Source organism: Varanus komodoensis, unplaced genomic scaffold, assembly GCF_004798865.1.
Source record: "Varanus komodoensis strain SLA01 unplaced genomic scaffold, ASM479886v1 scaffold13_1, whole genome shotgun sequence".
In the NCBI taxonomy this organism is placed as follows: domain Eukaryota; kingdom Metazoa; phylum Chordata; class Lepidosauria; order Squamata; family Varanidae; genus Varanus; species Varanus komodoensis.
Window position 1 is genome coordinate 1533000 of NW_025335408.1, and position 13421 is coordinate 1546420.

Consider the following 13421-nt stretch of genomic DNA (forward strand, 5'->3'; position numbering starts at 1 on the left):
AGGAACCAAAAGCACTTAATGGAGAAAATGGAAACATTTTGTGTTTGCATTTGTAGTATGATTTCTGTTAGCTTTGAGGGCTTTGGCTTTTTTTATTTCCTCACTGAGTCATCAAATGCAAGAGAAGACATGGTGAAATTTGCACATGGGCCAGAAGATGGCCCCCTTGGGCAGCCAACGCTTGTTTCAGCTATGGCTGCCACAAAACATCACTGATCCTTGGCAGAGCTAATGAGATGGAGTCCTCTGTGTCAAACCTCATTTCTGACAAAGGGGATTCATATTGCAATCCGTAGCTAGCCCAAACCATTTGGGGAGTACCGCCAAGTGCTATTGAATCCATATGAGATTACTCCAAAACATGGGGATCCATATACATTCTGTGGCTAACTCCAGGAGTAATGGCTAGTGTTTCATATAGTACTTTGCCTCTAATAAATTTAGTTGCTCCTATGGGAAAATTACAGCTGTGGCATAAGAGGTTCTTCTGTAAAAATAAGCATTAGAATTAATTATCTAAAATGGCCAGTGCTAATAGCAATTGTTATTAAATGTGTGGAAAACTGTGCTGTTTATTCCCAATTGCTTAGACATGCACACCTACGCATTTTGGCCGACTCTTGTGAATGTTCTAGGATGTGGTCACATCATGGCGATGAATGGCCTGGTTCAGTTCACTTGGTGAAAATTCTTTTCAGATTACACAAAACTGAAATTGATTTATTTCTTGGGGCTTGAAAAAGACTTCCAGTGTGCTTCTCTTGCTGTGAAAAATAACTGTATCCCGATTGGCACAGCACTGTCTGCTTTGCATTCAGTTCTTCCAGCTGTTCTCTAGTGTTGTGGCCACTCTTCAGCTTAATCTGTTTGCATTCTTCTCCTTCTAGTCTAGCCAAAAGAGATGCCTTTTAAATGAAGTAAAAGCAAATATAACGCCACCAACAAAAAGACTGAAACTGCACCTTTCTGCACTGTATGCTGGACAAATTTGTACATGCTCACCGTGCTAGAGGGGGACCTCTGTAGGCCCTGGAAGTAGCTGAGCCTTGTTCAGCTTGCTACCATGCAGTTACAATCATGTGATGATGGAAATAAGAAGCCCATCGCATCCTTATTTCCTACCCTTTCAGCCACTATAGAAGTACAGCTGTTCTCCTGCTGGAAGCATCTATCCACCAACACATGATGGTCCATGGTGGTGGCCTCCAGGACAGGACCGGTGGAGATGGATCCCATGGATTGCTTCTTGCTTTGCCTGTCACATGAATTTACTTGTATGTGGGGAACTTCTGAATAGGGTTCTGACCAAGCATTTAGCAGAATGATGTGCAAAACTCTTGAGGTGGAATCATTTCAGACTGCTAGGAAAAAAATCAAAACAAGCGTGCATCTGTGAGAGCGGCTAGCTCAGCCTGGGGTGCTTTTATTCTCCTTGTCAGGGTTGGGCGTGGTGTGCAGGGAGCATTAGAAATGATGTGATTTCCCATCTGCCTTGTGAAATGGTACGGTCCACTCTACCATCTCTTCCTGCCACATGTGCAGACCAGATCTGGATCTGTGCAGTGTCACAGAGTGGCGGGATGGGGGGATGACAGAGAGCTAAAGGAGTGGCTTTGACTAATGGGTAAATACAAAGAAAATGTTTGAAATGATTCTGTAGTCACAAAAATTTCGTTTATGTCTCCCAGGTGTATGTAAGATTATTCTCCTAGAAGTCCTGCTGAAGATTGTTTTTGTTGCTGTTGCTGTTATTACCTAATCATGTGCTTCTCCTAAATTAGCCTCTTAAAATCAGATTGTTTTCATTTCTAGCATTTCTGTTATGATCTCTTACTTGCGTAAAACACTGTTCTGGTCTACACATGCACAGTAATTGAGATAGTAAAATGGATTTTAATTTGCAGATGGGGGAAAACATAGTTTTCAATACTCCCCTGTGGCTGTTTTTAAACCCTCCCTGCAAGGAGAAAAGTATTACAGGAAGGAGTGGGCTGACACTGTAGTGCTTGTTCCTGATGGGCTAGATTGTATCTTCTGGAAGTACTTGTTTTTTACTGTGCCATCCCCTACCTACAGTCTAAATCAGTGAAATCCACTTGACCATCTGATCCTGCAACTCCTGTAAACCTGCTTTTTTATCTGTTCTGTCAGAAAGTTTCTTGTTTAGCTGTATTTTCTCTGCTTGTCTGTCTTTTCCCTGTTAGCCTTTTGCTACCTTCCCTAACCAATTTTCTTTTCTACCAAGTATCAAATACTTATCTAACTTCATTTCCCTTATCCTCCCGAGGCAGCTGAAAGTGGGAATCCAATGCTATCCAGTTTTCAATACAAGTATGTTTTATAGAGCGTTTTTCTCTATCGAAATAAGAGGTGTGAATCAGTTTTCTAAATTGTGGTTTTTTTTTCCTTCTCAGGATTTGCAGATAGAGCGAGAAAGGACTGTGTACAATATTTCTGGGGGTTGTACATCCCTTATTGTGGTGTATCTGCTAGGAAAGCTCTATGTGGCAAATGCTGGAGACAGCAGGTAAGCAAGAGTTTCTGCATTTTCTTGCAGTGGAATGGCTTTCCATAGCATATGTAGACATTCACTTTTGTGAATGGTAACCCAAAACTGAAGTGGTTCTCATGAAACTTTTTCACAGACTCCAGTTTCACTAACATTGAACTGAGAAGCTTCACAATAACTAATAACTCTGAATTAGATGTTTAGTTCCATATCTGTGTCCTTTGTTTTTTCATGTTAGCATAAAAAAAGTAACAGATACAGATTCACTGTAAATAAATACAGTGGTACCTCGGCTCACGAATATTTTGGTTCATGACCAAATCGGGTCGCGAACAAAAATTTCATAAAAAATTTAACTCAGGTCGCATTGGGTGGCAACCATGATCGCAGCCATCTCCCCCCTGCCCCCCCCGAGTGGGGAGATGGTCGCAATCGTGCCCGTATTTCCTGCAGGAGCGTGCCCGTGATTACACCCGTCTTTCCTGAAGGAGCGCAGCCGCGATCTTGGCCACCCCCCCCAGCACGATCGCGCCCGCCTCCCCGCCCCATGCGCCCATGTTCACGCCCGTCTTTCCCTCCCCCAGCGCGCCTGCGATTGCGCCGACTCTCTTCCTGCCCAGCATGCCGGGATGACAGGCGCAATCGTGGTTGTGCTGGGGGGGTGGCCGCGATCTTTGTTGTTCTTTGTCACTTTGCTTCAAATTTTTGTGATTAAAAAGAATAGTTGCAGAATGGATTAACCTTATTTGCATTGAACCTTATGGGGAAATTTAACTTGGCTCACAACCATTTTGGGTCACGACTAGAGTCCTGGAACAGATTAAGTTCATGAGCCAAGGTACCACTGTAGCTGGTACTCCTGATGTATAGAGAAGTCAAAATTAACCATTTTGTGATTATGCAAATACCAATGAAATATCTATGTCAATGTATAAATATAAGTGTTCAAATTATCCCATTTTACAGATCTTGAATAGGAATGAAGAAGAACTTTGAGTTTGCATTTGGTATAAATATACCAAATTTGTACCTCTGGAACTCACATATGAACTAGAACAAAGTTGTCTTTCAGTGTTCATACTTCTCCAGGTTTTGTGATGTGGTTCTTCTAATAAATATATATATATTAGAGTAATGAATATATTATTGCAAAAATATTTACAAGCAAATCAATGTATTGGACAAAAGTATGTATTTTAGGAGAAATTTTTATGCAAAAGTGTGGATTGCCATGCAGATTTGCCAAAAACATAATGTTGCAGACTGATACAAAACCAACTGCAGGTTGGAAAAGGAAAAACTGAAATAGATTTGTCCATACTTAGTCTTGCATATGGCAAACCTTGATGAAAAATTCTGCTGCGGGAATCGTTTTTGCAGTAAAGGCAGTTGGCAACACTTTTCTGTCTCTGGGCTATGTAGTCGCTTCCTTCTATTCTAATAAAGAGCGGGTAGAGCCTGATTTATTCTCAGCTTTGATAGTTTAGTCAATCTTGGCTTTTGGCACAAAGCTACTTAGTTTATACATTCACAATCTATATCTGAGTCTTATCCAAAGTGTTTTTAATGTGTTCTTTTCTCCAAGATGGAGCACCAGCAGAATACTTGGCAAACATTTCCTTTCCTGAAGGGGATGGGGGTAGGAAGCAGTTTCCAGTGAATTCTTTTTAAAGGTGTTGATCTCAAGGTCAAACCATTGATTTTCTGTCATTTGGAAATTGCACAAAGAAATGAAGGCACTGACCTCAGCAATGCTTGCAGAAAGTTATCTTTTCCTTACTGCAGCTTTGCTGGATAGTGTTCTGTTAATGTTTCAGCAGTACATTATGTTGTAGAGTACAGTATATGTGCGGTGCATATGCATTAAAATCTTTAAGGCTATTGTTGTTATAATGGAGAATTTACAGCTTTGTTCTAATAGCTGCTGCAGATGAGCTGCCAAAGATTTGTCATTTTGGATCAATAAATGAAATTCAGCCCCCTTGCCTCTCTCTAACCACTTCTTCTTTTGTGAGCATTTCTCCTGTCTGCCTCTCAGATCCATTATTTTCTCTTGGCACAGCCTACCATACTGGGCTCCTAGTGCAATACCTGAGTTTTTCTCTGCAGCTGACAAAATGTTGTAAGAATTTTTGTCTGTGATGTCACAGCAGCTCAGATGCTGCTTGGAGGCCTTGCAGTTGAGTGGCAAGCAATGCTTTGTCTAGTATATTATTTTGTAAAAATAATATTCTGACTTCTTATTCCTCAGAGCTGTTCGTACGCTCATGTTAAACTGCCCCAAAACTTTGGTAATGGAGCAGTGTACAAAAGTTTTTTTTAAAAATAAAAATAAAAAAATAAGGAAGAGTTCAGATGCTTTCACTTCCATTTCAGACTAGCCACAACTTGCTTCTTGACCTGAATCAGAAAAATTGTGCTTAATTTTAACTTTTGTTGGAAACAAGCCTGTTGAGTTTGCGGTTCAACTTTAGCACTCTAGTACAGAATCCAAAGGACAGGAATTTCTCATCAAGGCCCCCAAAAAGAAGTGGAACAAAAATCTGGGGTGGAATGTGTTTTGTAAAATGTTTTGTAAAAACAGTTTTCAAAAATCTGTTTTTAGTGGAATGGATCATCCAAATAAGCTGAGCCTATTTTTACAAAACATTTGTACGCTCAGTTATGTGACCAAGCAAGGAAACCTTTTCACATGAACTGGCCCTATGGATGGAGACTGCCCATTCATTTTGCAAGAGAGCCACTGTCTTTCCTGTCCTTCACTACTATAATTCAGAAAATGTCTGGTTGCCTCTCCGCAGTCACCTGGTTCACAAGAAATTTCTCCACATCATTCCTTCCCACCCATATGGAAAAACCCACAACAGTTGCTTTGTGTGAACTGGATCTGAACCCTTTTATATTTTATGTATTATTGATCTAAACAGCATTCTAGCAGATTTCTTACAGCATTGCTAGTAAATAGTTGCACTGTTTTATGTTTAGCTGCTTATATGTTTCACAAACAACAAAACCGGAATGTGTTTATTTCATTGCCATAGAAAGCAATCAAGAAAAAAGTCCACACTTGTTAGTCTTCACAGTCTATTTCCATGCACTTGTATACACACCTTCCCCTTCAGTGTTTTCTGACACATGCAATCCAAATCTGCTTGCATGGCTTCCACTGGACTGTAGCAAACTATTGCCGTATTTTTCCTGTCTGCGCAGTCCCCCCTCTGCCACTTGACACATTTCAAATACTTCTTTAGACAAGCCAGATGCTTCTGCTTCACCTGTATGGAACTGACAACACTGAGCATCCCTTGACAAAATGAGCACATCTTCCCCGTGGCTTGGAATTCATCACACGCTGTCAAAAAGCGTTTTCCAAATGGTTTCTCTTAGTCACTTCTTACCACATTTTAGCATCACCTATAAAAATGCACAGCTCAGTGTTGTATTTCCAATCATTTCTGGCTGAAAGGACGTGCAATAGAATCAGGGCATTCTGCAAATATTCTTAACGGGGTAGAGTTTTTTCTTGATGTCATTAGATTGCCAGCTGACCTGCAACAAGAGTGAAATTACACTTTTGACTTCATACGGCAAGGTGGTATTTTCTCTTTGTGGCTTGACCAGCCTAACTTTTTTCTACAGTCCCTGAATGTCTTCCTTTTTCAAGAAGACCAGTGTTACATCATCTTACAAAGAAGGCCTCGGCAATTATAGGCAGCCTATAAATATATGTAAATAAAATAAAATAGAATAAGTGCTGTGAATTATAGTAACAATTATATTGGAACTGTGTTGCCATTCCATCTCCTGTGTGTATCTTAAATTATCCAATTTGTTTCCTGCCTTCCCTCATTGTTTTGAACAGTGTTACAGCTTACATTAGTGGTGTTGCCAAAAGTTCTAGAATATTTAACTTGTAAAAGGAGTTAAAGCATGTTTGGGAACATATGGTCATTTTCAGAGCAACTTGGTCCATATTTAAATTCATTAATTCATCTTGATTTTTTTTGTGATAGTCATGCACCATAAAGACAAGAAGTGACAGGGGGAAAAAAAAACTGAAAAGATGCACGGCAGAAAAAATAGTAAGTTCTCCAATGACTAAATTGCTGCATCAGAGAAAAGAAATATAGTCAGTAATATTCATCTGCATTCAGTGAGTCCAGGAACGAAAATGTCTTTGGGAAGAATTATCCATTTTACTTGTTGGTTGCTGCTGTTCTGCTGATATTTTGCATCCCTTAAAGCAAAAATGGTCACAATTTTCTTTGGCCAAAAAGACTTCCCATTTCAGTATTCACAATCTTTTGTCACAAAGCTATTTTCAGTGATGGTAAGTAAAAAATAAACTTAAGCAGTTTATCTTCCTTCCCATCCTGTCTTTTACCTTCTGCAGTGAAATGTGGGCATGCAAACTCTCACTTCAGGCCTTTCTTGTGTAATGTAATTTATATTACATGTTGAACACGGATTGTGTATGTTGTCCATTTGATCGAGGAACACGTGCAAGGCCTGTGAATTATACTAAGAAATATTTTGGAAGCATATTTTCCTTCTATCCCCTTTGTATCGCGTAAGAGTATTTGTTCCCTCCCTACCCTATTGCTCCTAACACTGCACAACTGCATTGCTAATGCCAGGAAGTCCAGAAAACATTTGGCTCACAGTACAAATATATTTACCTTCCAGTCTGCAAATATATTGTGAGGTGGTCTCTCTTTGGAAACGATCTTCTGCTGGTGTTTTAATCTGATAAGGACATAACACATTATGCCTATTCTTTATTAATGCACTATCTGTTCCACAGATAAAAGCCCAACCAAATCCACTCTATCTGTCTTCAACGCAGACCTATTAAAAGCCCAGCTAGCTGGTCCAGAACTGAAGCTCCCATTCCTGCTAGCAACCCTCGCTGTTGCTTCCCTGGTGCAGGCTCAGCGGCCGTGTGTGGAGAATGATGGAGGGAAGGTGATGGTCTTTGCAGCAAGAGCCTTTCGTGCCCTAATTGCTGCCATGGGGTTCCCAGATAGCATAGCAGAAATGTGGGCATGTCCTGGAAATGAACCTACTCCAGCAATAGCTTTGAGCCAGTTATGACTCTCAGAGAGGTTGAAAACAAAGACCGCTTGTTCTTTAACAAGGCTTGTAATGCCCAGTATGTTTAGCATTTGGGCCACGGTGTGTTCTCGCCTCTCTAATCTAAGCTGGTGCTAACCAGTGGTTAAGACTGACATGGATGGGAGAGGAGTGAGCATGAACATTGAATTTCACCATAACTCTTCCATCTGTCCACAAAACCCCGTAGCAGAGCTAAACCCCCATTTTGTTGTTTTTCAAATGTGAACTTGTGCTTCCAGGTTTACCATAATCACTTCCTCGTTGCATAAAAACACCTTGGGGGCTGATGCAAACCCAAGTATCTCATTAGCCCTCTCTGGTTGACAGTAATCATTCAAAATGTTTTCTTATTTGCAATGGCATATCCCACTTTGCAGCACTCTGCATTAAAAAGGACGGCAAGATGTGGTATGTGGCAGTGAACATTATTCAGGGTTGAGCAGTTTTGATAAGGCTGCACTGCCATTGAGGACTCTTCAATCAATTTTTACACCTCTGCCTCACCAACACGGGTCATTTGGCTCATATAGCAGTAGTCCTGTGAACTCTGATTGTGTTGGTAAAATAAATTAATGTCAGCACTAAGTACATTTGAGTGAGTGATATGTGCTTATAAAATCCACTAGTATTCATATCTATGTATTCCCTTTAAGCACTTGTTTCAAGGAACTTGTTTTAAAGTGCACATTACTGTTCTGCCATTGAATGAAAGTCATCTCTTGGTATGAATTCAGAAACAGAATGCTCTTAGTGGCCACTTAGTTTTGTTCACACATCCGCTGAATATATGTTGCTATAAAACACAGTTTTGTACTTCTGCTGTAAATGCATATACAAGTGTATCTCCAAAGACCACAGAGTACTTCTTCATAAAGCAGTGTGGTGAAATAGTTTTGGTTACTGCTATCAATAAACAAATTATTCAGATAATTCTTTGCACTGACTATTTTAAAGTCACTTTTGTCATGACTTTAAAGTAAGTGCCTGTGTGTGCTGCATTCATAGTTGGTGAGTTAAAATGTGTTTTCCACTGGATGGGTTTGATGTAGGCAGTGACTGAGCTGGATGTCCTGGGCGTACAACTGCAGAGGCTGATTAGAGGACCAATTTAAATGTCCTAGCAGAGTCATGGCTGCAGCTCGCCAGGCAAGTAAGCCACATGGCCTGTGTAGGGCCTCTTTAAAAGCCTTTAATAAGGCCTGCCCCAGTGATCAAAGTTCTCTTAGGTGATCATTCTGCTCTCCTTTTTGTACGTATTTGTTTAATGTTTATTGACGTTTCTGCTAACTCTTGCAATAAGAATGCCCAGCTGCACTCATGCTCCCCCCACACCCCATTGCTGGCCACCCCAGTTCCTGGGCTTAACCTATAAAATTTGGTTTGATTGGAACTTTCAACGTCTGTGTTTACATCTGTGACTGTTTACGTATGTACAAACACACATGTGGGCAGATGCAGGGAGAAACAGAGACACAAAGATGAAAAACAAATGTAGTTATCTTTCTGAGAATTCTGAAGGCAGTCTGAGAAATTGCAATTTTTAGTAAATGAAAACTAGTGCTCCGCTAGGAGGAAAAAACTCATGTTAAAGATTGCCATTGAATTCTGTTCTATAACTAGAGCTAAAGGGAAACCACTGTTCTAGCCTGGTTTAATAGACCATTGGAATTAGTGCCTGCTATCACAGGGAATTTGGGAGCGAGACTTTTGCATTCATTCCATGTTGGAACTTGCTGCAGATGGAAGCTGTGAAAGACCCCCATTTTTTTTCTGTCTGCTGTTTAAGCCCTCTAAGCAGTAGAGGAGGATCATTCCTATGTCCTAAACCTATGGCAAGATTAGGGGACATGGGTTGCGTTGGGAAAAGCTCTCATCTGTCATTTTGCGCAATGTTCTGGAGGTGGAACAAGGGGATGGTGGTCCTTTTCATTGTGCCCTGGACCTTCCCCAGTGTCCTCTTGTAGCTCTTGGAAATCCCAGTGCAGAGTGAAAGAACCCTCCACAGATATGTGGAACATAACCCCACTGATGGCTCTTTATGACCTGAAGTTCTTGCCTCATTAATCTATTTTAATCAGCATCTTGGCCCATACATGGACAGTATCTGCACACCATCCAAGTCACCCCCCCCCCCCCGCCACATTGCTGGACTTCCACTGCCACAGGCATTTAACTTCAAACTTAAATCAGTCCAGTTACTTAAATGTTACTTCTTTTTTAGGGACTAGCCACTTCCTGCCATCTTGTTGATCAGTATACCTAAAATTAGCTCTTTTCTGTCCACAGACAGCACCCCAACTTTATTCTTTCTTGTACGACTGACGTATGGTTCTCCTCCTTGGTCTCCTGGCCCCTGTCCTTCAGCATGTATGCCATGTTTTACATGCTGCCAGCCATTGGACTATTTCTGCTTGTTCAACTGAAACAGCATCTTGGATTCTGCTGTTCTTCTTGAATTCACCTTAAATGATGATTCAAATGATATTGTTCTTCCTTCTCTATATATCTATTCCCTTCTTTCTGTACAAGACCGGTCTTCTAGTTAAAGCTTAGGATGCTCCCTCTTCGTTTGCCTTGTGTTGTTCCTCTCTTTCCTTGCTACTCCCTACCTCTGAAGGTCCATATGCCTGACTTCTGATAATTTTAATGCACACAGGTATATTGAAGCACTTCTTTCCTATGCTCTTTTCATCCTAACCATTGTCACTCCCTATTACCTTCCTCACCTTTCTTGCTGAATGTGTCTTATCAGATGATCATTCTAAGGGAAGGGCCTCTTTCACTTTGCTTTTTTGCACTAATGGTTTAGAAGTCAAATACCTTGCTATTATCATAATCATTCATGAAAGAAATGAGCTCTATTTCACTCTCTAAATATTGCCAATTTTAATTGCATATTTTATATTCCTAAATTTCTATTTTCAGATCTATGCTGGGCACAGTCGATCCACTAGGAATGTCTGCACCAATTATCCTTTGTTTTAACTGAACAGAGCAGAAGTTAGTCTTGATGGACATTACTGTGCTTAACTTATTATTTCAAGCTGTTCATGCTGGGTGGTAGTTTCGGAACCCACAGAGCTATGTTACTTTGTCCAAAGGGAGAGTCCTTTTGAAAAATGTTCTTTTTCTTAAATTTGTTTGTTCACAGGCAATAATGGGCATATCATTGACATTTTTATATGTGTATTATGCCTGTCTTTTCCAGGAAATAATTGATCTAGAATTGGAAATGAGGCATTTAAAACTAAGTAGAACAATGTTGTCTATGGGGTCGCGATGGGTCGGACATGACTTCGCGACTAACAACAACAAGAACAGTGTCATACTTAGTGGGGAAATTGTATTAAGATTCTTCATGTATTTTGCTCAAAAGGGTGCATGATTTATAGAAAGTGGTTTTCAAACACACCTTATTGTGATTATCCAGAATAACATTTAATCTGAAAGGTTTAGACTGAGAGAAATTGTCAGCCTGGAGCCCCTGTGGTGTGGTGCTTAGAGTACTGGACTGGGATCCCGGGGTGTTGGGTTCTAGTCCCCACTCGGCCTTGAAGCTTTGTGGGCCAGTCACAGACTCTCAGCCTAACCCTCCTCACAGGGTTACATAGAAATATAGAAACAGAGCGAGTCAGAAGGAGTCTCCCGGGCTGTCTAGTCTGACCCTTGGCTCCATCCGGCTCTGCTCATGATATGTGGTTGTGAGGATAAGATTGAGAGGAGAATTTTGTAAGCTGTCTTGAGTTCCTTGAAAGGAAAAAAAAGGAAGAATATGAGTATAATAAACAAACACGCACAAATATTTCTTTCAAAACATGGCATGTATCTTCTTCCTTTGTTCCCTTGTCTAAGAGGTTTGGTTTGATAGTGCTCTTGTTTTACTTTGCTTTCTGAAAAGCTGCTTTTCCCAGCATGCTTTTTAAAAGAATTTTTTTTGGTCTGTACCCAAAGCCCTGTGCAGTTAGTTTTGTCTGTCTAGGGGCACTGTGAACTTGTGTTTCTTAAACCAGCAGGAGCTATTTTCTGTAGCATACCCCTTTTGAAATTCACAGTCCTTTTGTGCAGCCGGGCTGTACTGAAGTAGAAAGTAAAAACAGCAAAAATATGCTAAAATGGTACTTTGGATCCCATCCTCTACTCCAAAGTCTAACACAATACAGGAATAACAAGAGAACTGCCTATTCTAAGCCTGTGCCCTCCAGAGATTTGGGCTCCCAGCTTTCCTGACCATCAGCTACAATGACTGGGGCTGATAGGAGTTGTGGAAGGCTTGTGGTTTGTGTGGAGTTATATGTGTAAAGGATAGTTTGCCGTAATATAGACAAAAATGGTACAAGGTTCATATTTTGTCTATGTTTTATCATGTCTTTCCACAGACTTTCCAGCCATGTCTTGAATAATTCTGTGAGATTTTGTTTGCCTTGTTTGCCAGTCAATGTGTTATGTACCTTGCAATCTCGTGCAAGTCTTCCTGTGTTTAAAATTCAAGTGCAATACATTATTGTCTAGCATTTTCTTTACAGAGCATATGTTTGGGTATTTTTATATTAGCAATCATTAATCTGGGGGCTTTTAAAGTATTTATGTCTCTTGTTTGTTTTTAGATAAAACAAAGGAGCAAACAGAAACATTAAAAAATCCCGAAATTAACATAAATTTCAATACAGGTGGATCTGATATCTGTATATATGTCCATTTGAGAGTGGCTTCTGTATATCATGAACTCAAATATTGAAAGTATTATTAAGTCTTTGATCCATTACATTATCAGACCTGAGCTTTTATCTCCTCAGTGTCATAGTATTAGCCTTTTAGCTTTCAAAAGGGCACAGGAAATCCATTTGTGTTGAACAGACTTTAACTTTCAAGGAAAAGGTAGATAACTTAAAAGAAAAATACAACAGTATGGAATGGTAGGTGTTCCAGTATGAAGTTTTCCCATATTATAACTTCCACTGGAAAAAAGGCAACTACTGGACATTGCCAAACATATGAGATGCATTAGCTCCTCCTTACATCTTGGGGTGAACTCAAATGGCTAAACCATGGTCTAACTTTATGATATATAACCTCAGTGAGTCTTGGGGTTGTGCACTTTCCTGTTTCCCCTCAACCGGCATAGTCACAAGGAAGAGTGTGGATGCTTTCACTTCCATTTTAAATTAACCAAGCTTTCTGTGTTACCTGGACTTCAGTTAATCTTGGTTATGTTTAGTGGAAGTGAGTCAACTTGAAACCATAGTTTTTGAAGCTGGCTTGTTGTCACGAGCTTCAGCTACAAGGAGACCCACTTAAGGATTTGAATGACATGCTTAATTGTAGCTAATTTAAAATGAAAAGGGAGCTTCCAGTCTTGCAACCACAGTGGAGGAAGAGCAGGGAAGGGAAGACCACACAAGCCTCAAGCTCACTTAGGCTTGTTGTTAGAATGTTAAACTGTGGTTTAGTGTTGCATTCAAACATAGCCAAAGGTTTCACTTGGATGCTCTTTACTCACTTATAGCAGGCACTATGGCAGCTGTTTTTCATTTACTTATATGAAAGTAGTCTTTATATCTCTCAGGGGAGCTCACATTCACTGATTATGGCCATGTTTGTGTAAAAATAATACATGAAAAGGAATCTGGCCTGATGAAGTGCCCAGTCTCCCCTATGTAAGTTCCCTCCAGCTCCCTGAGGCCTATTAGAGATAAGATTGGGGATTCCCAGTCCTAGAGGAAGGCCATTCCAGTTCTGTAAAACTGGGAGGAATCCTGCTATTACCTTGAATCAGCAGTCAGAAGTAACAGTGGCCTGC

General features: G+C 40.4%; 1 protein-coding gene across 1 annotated transcript in view; it reads left to right on the forward strand.

The window, feature by feature from the left end:
* The window catches only part of PPM1H (protein phosphatase, Mg2+/Mn2+ dependent 1H), an 86858-nt gene that overhangs the window by 43021 nt on the left and 30416 nt on the right, over positions 1-13421 (forward strand). Inside the window, exon 4 of the mRNA XM_044422943.1 lies at positions 2415-2527. Within this exon, the coding sequence (XP_044278878.1) occupies positions 2415-2527 (113 nt within the window). The remainder of the gene's footprint in view (positions 1-2414; positions 2528-13421) is intronic.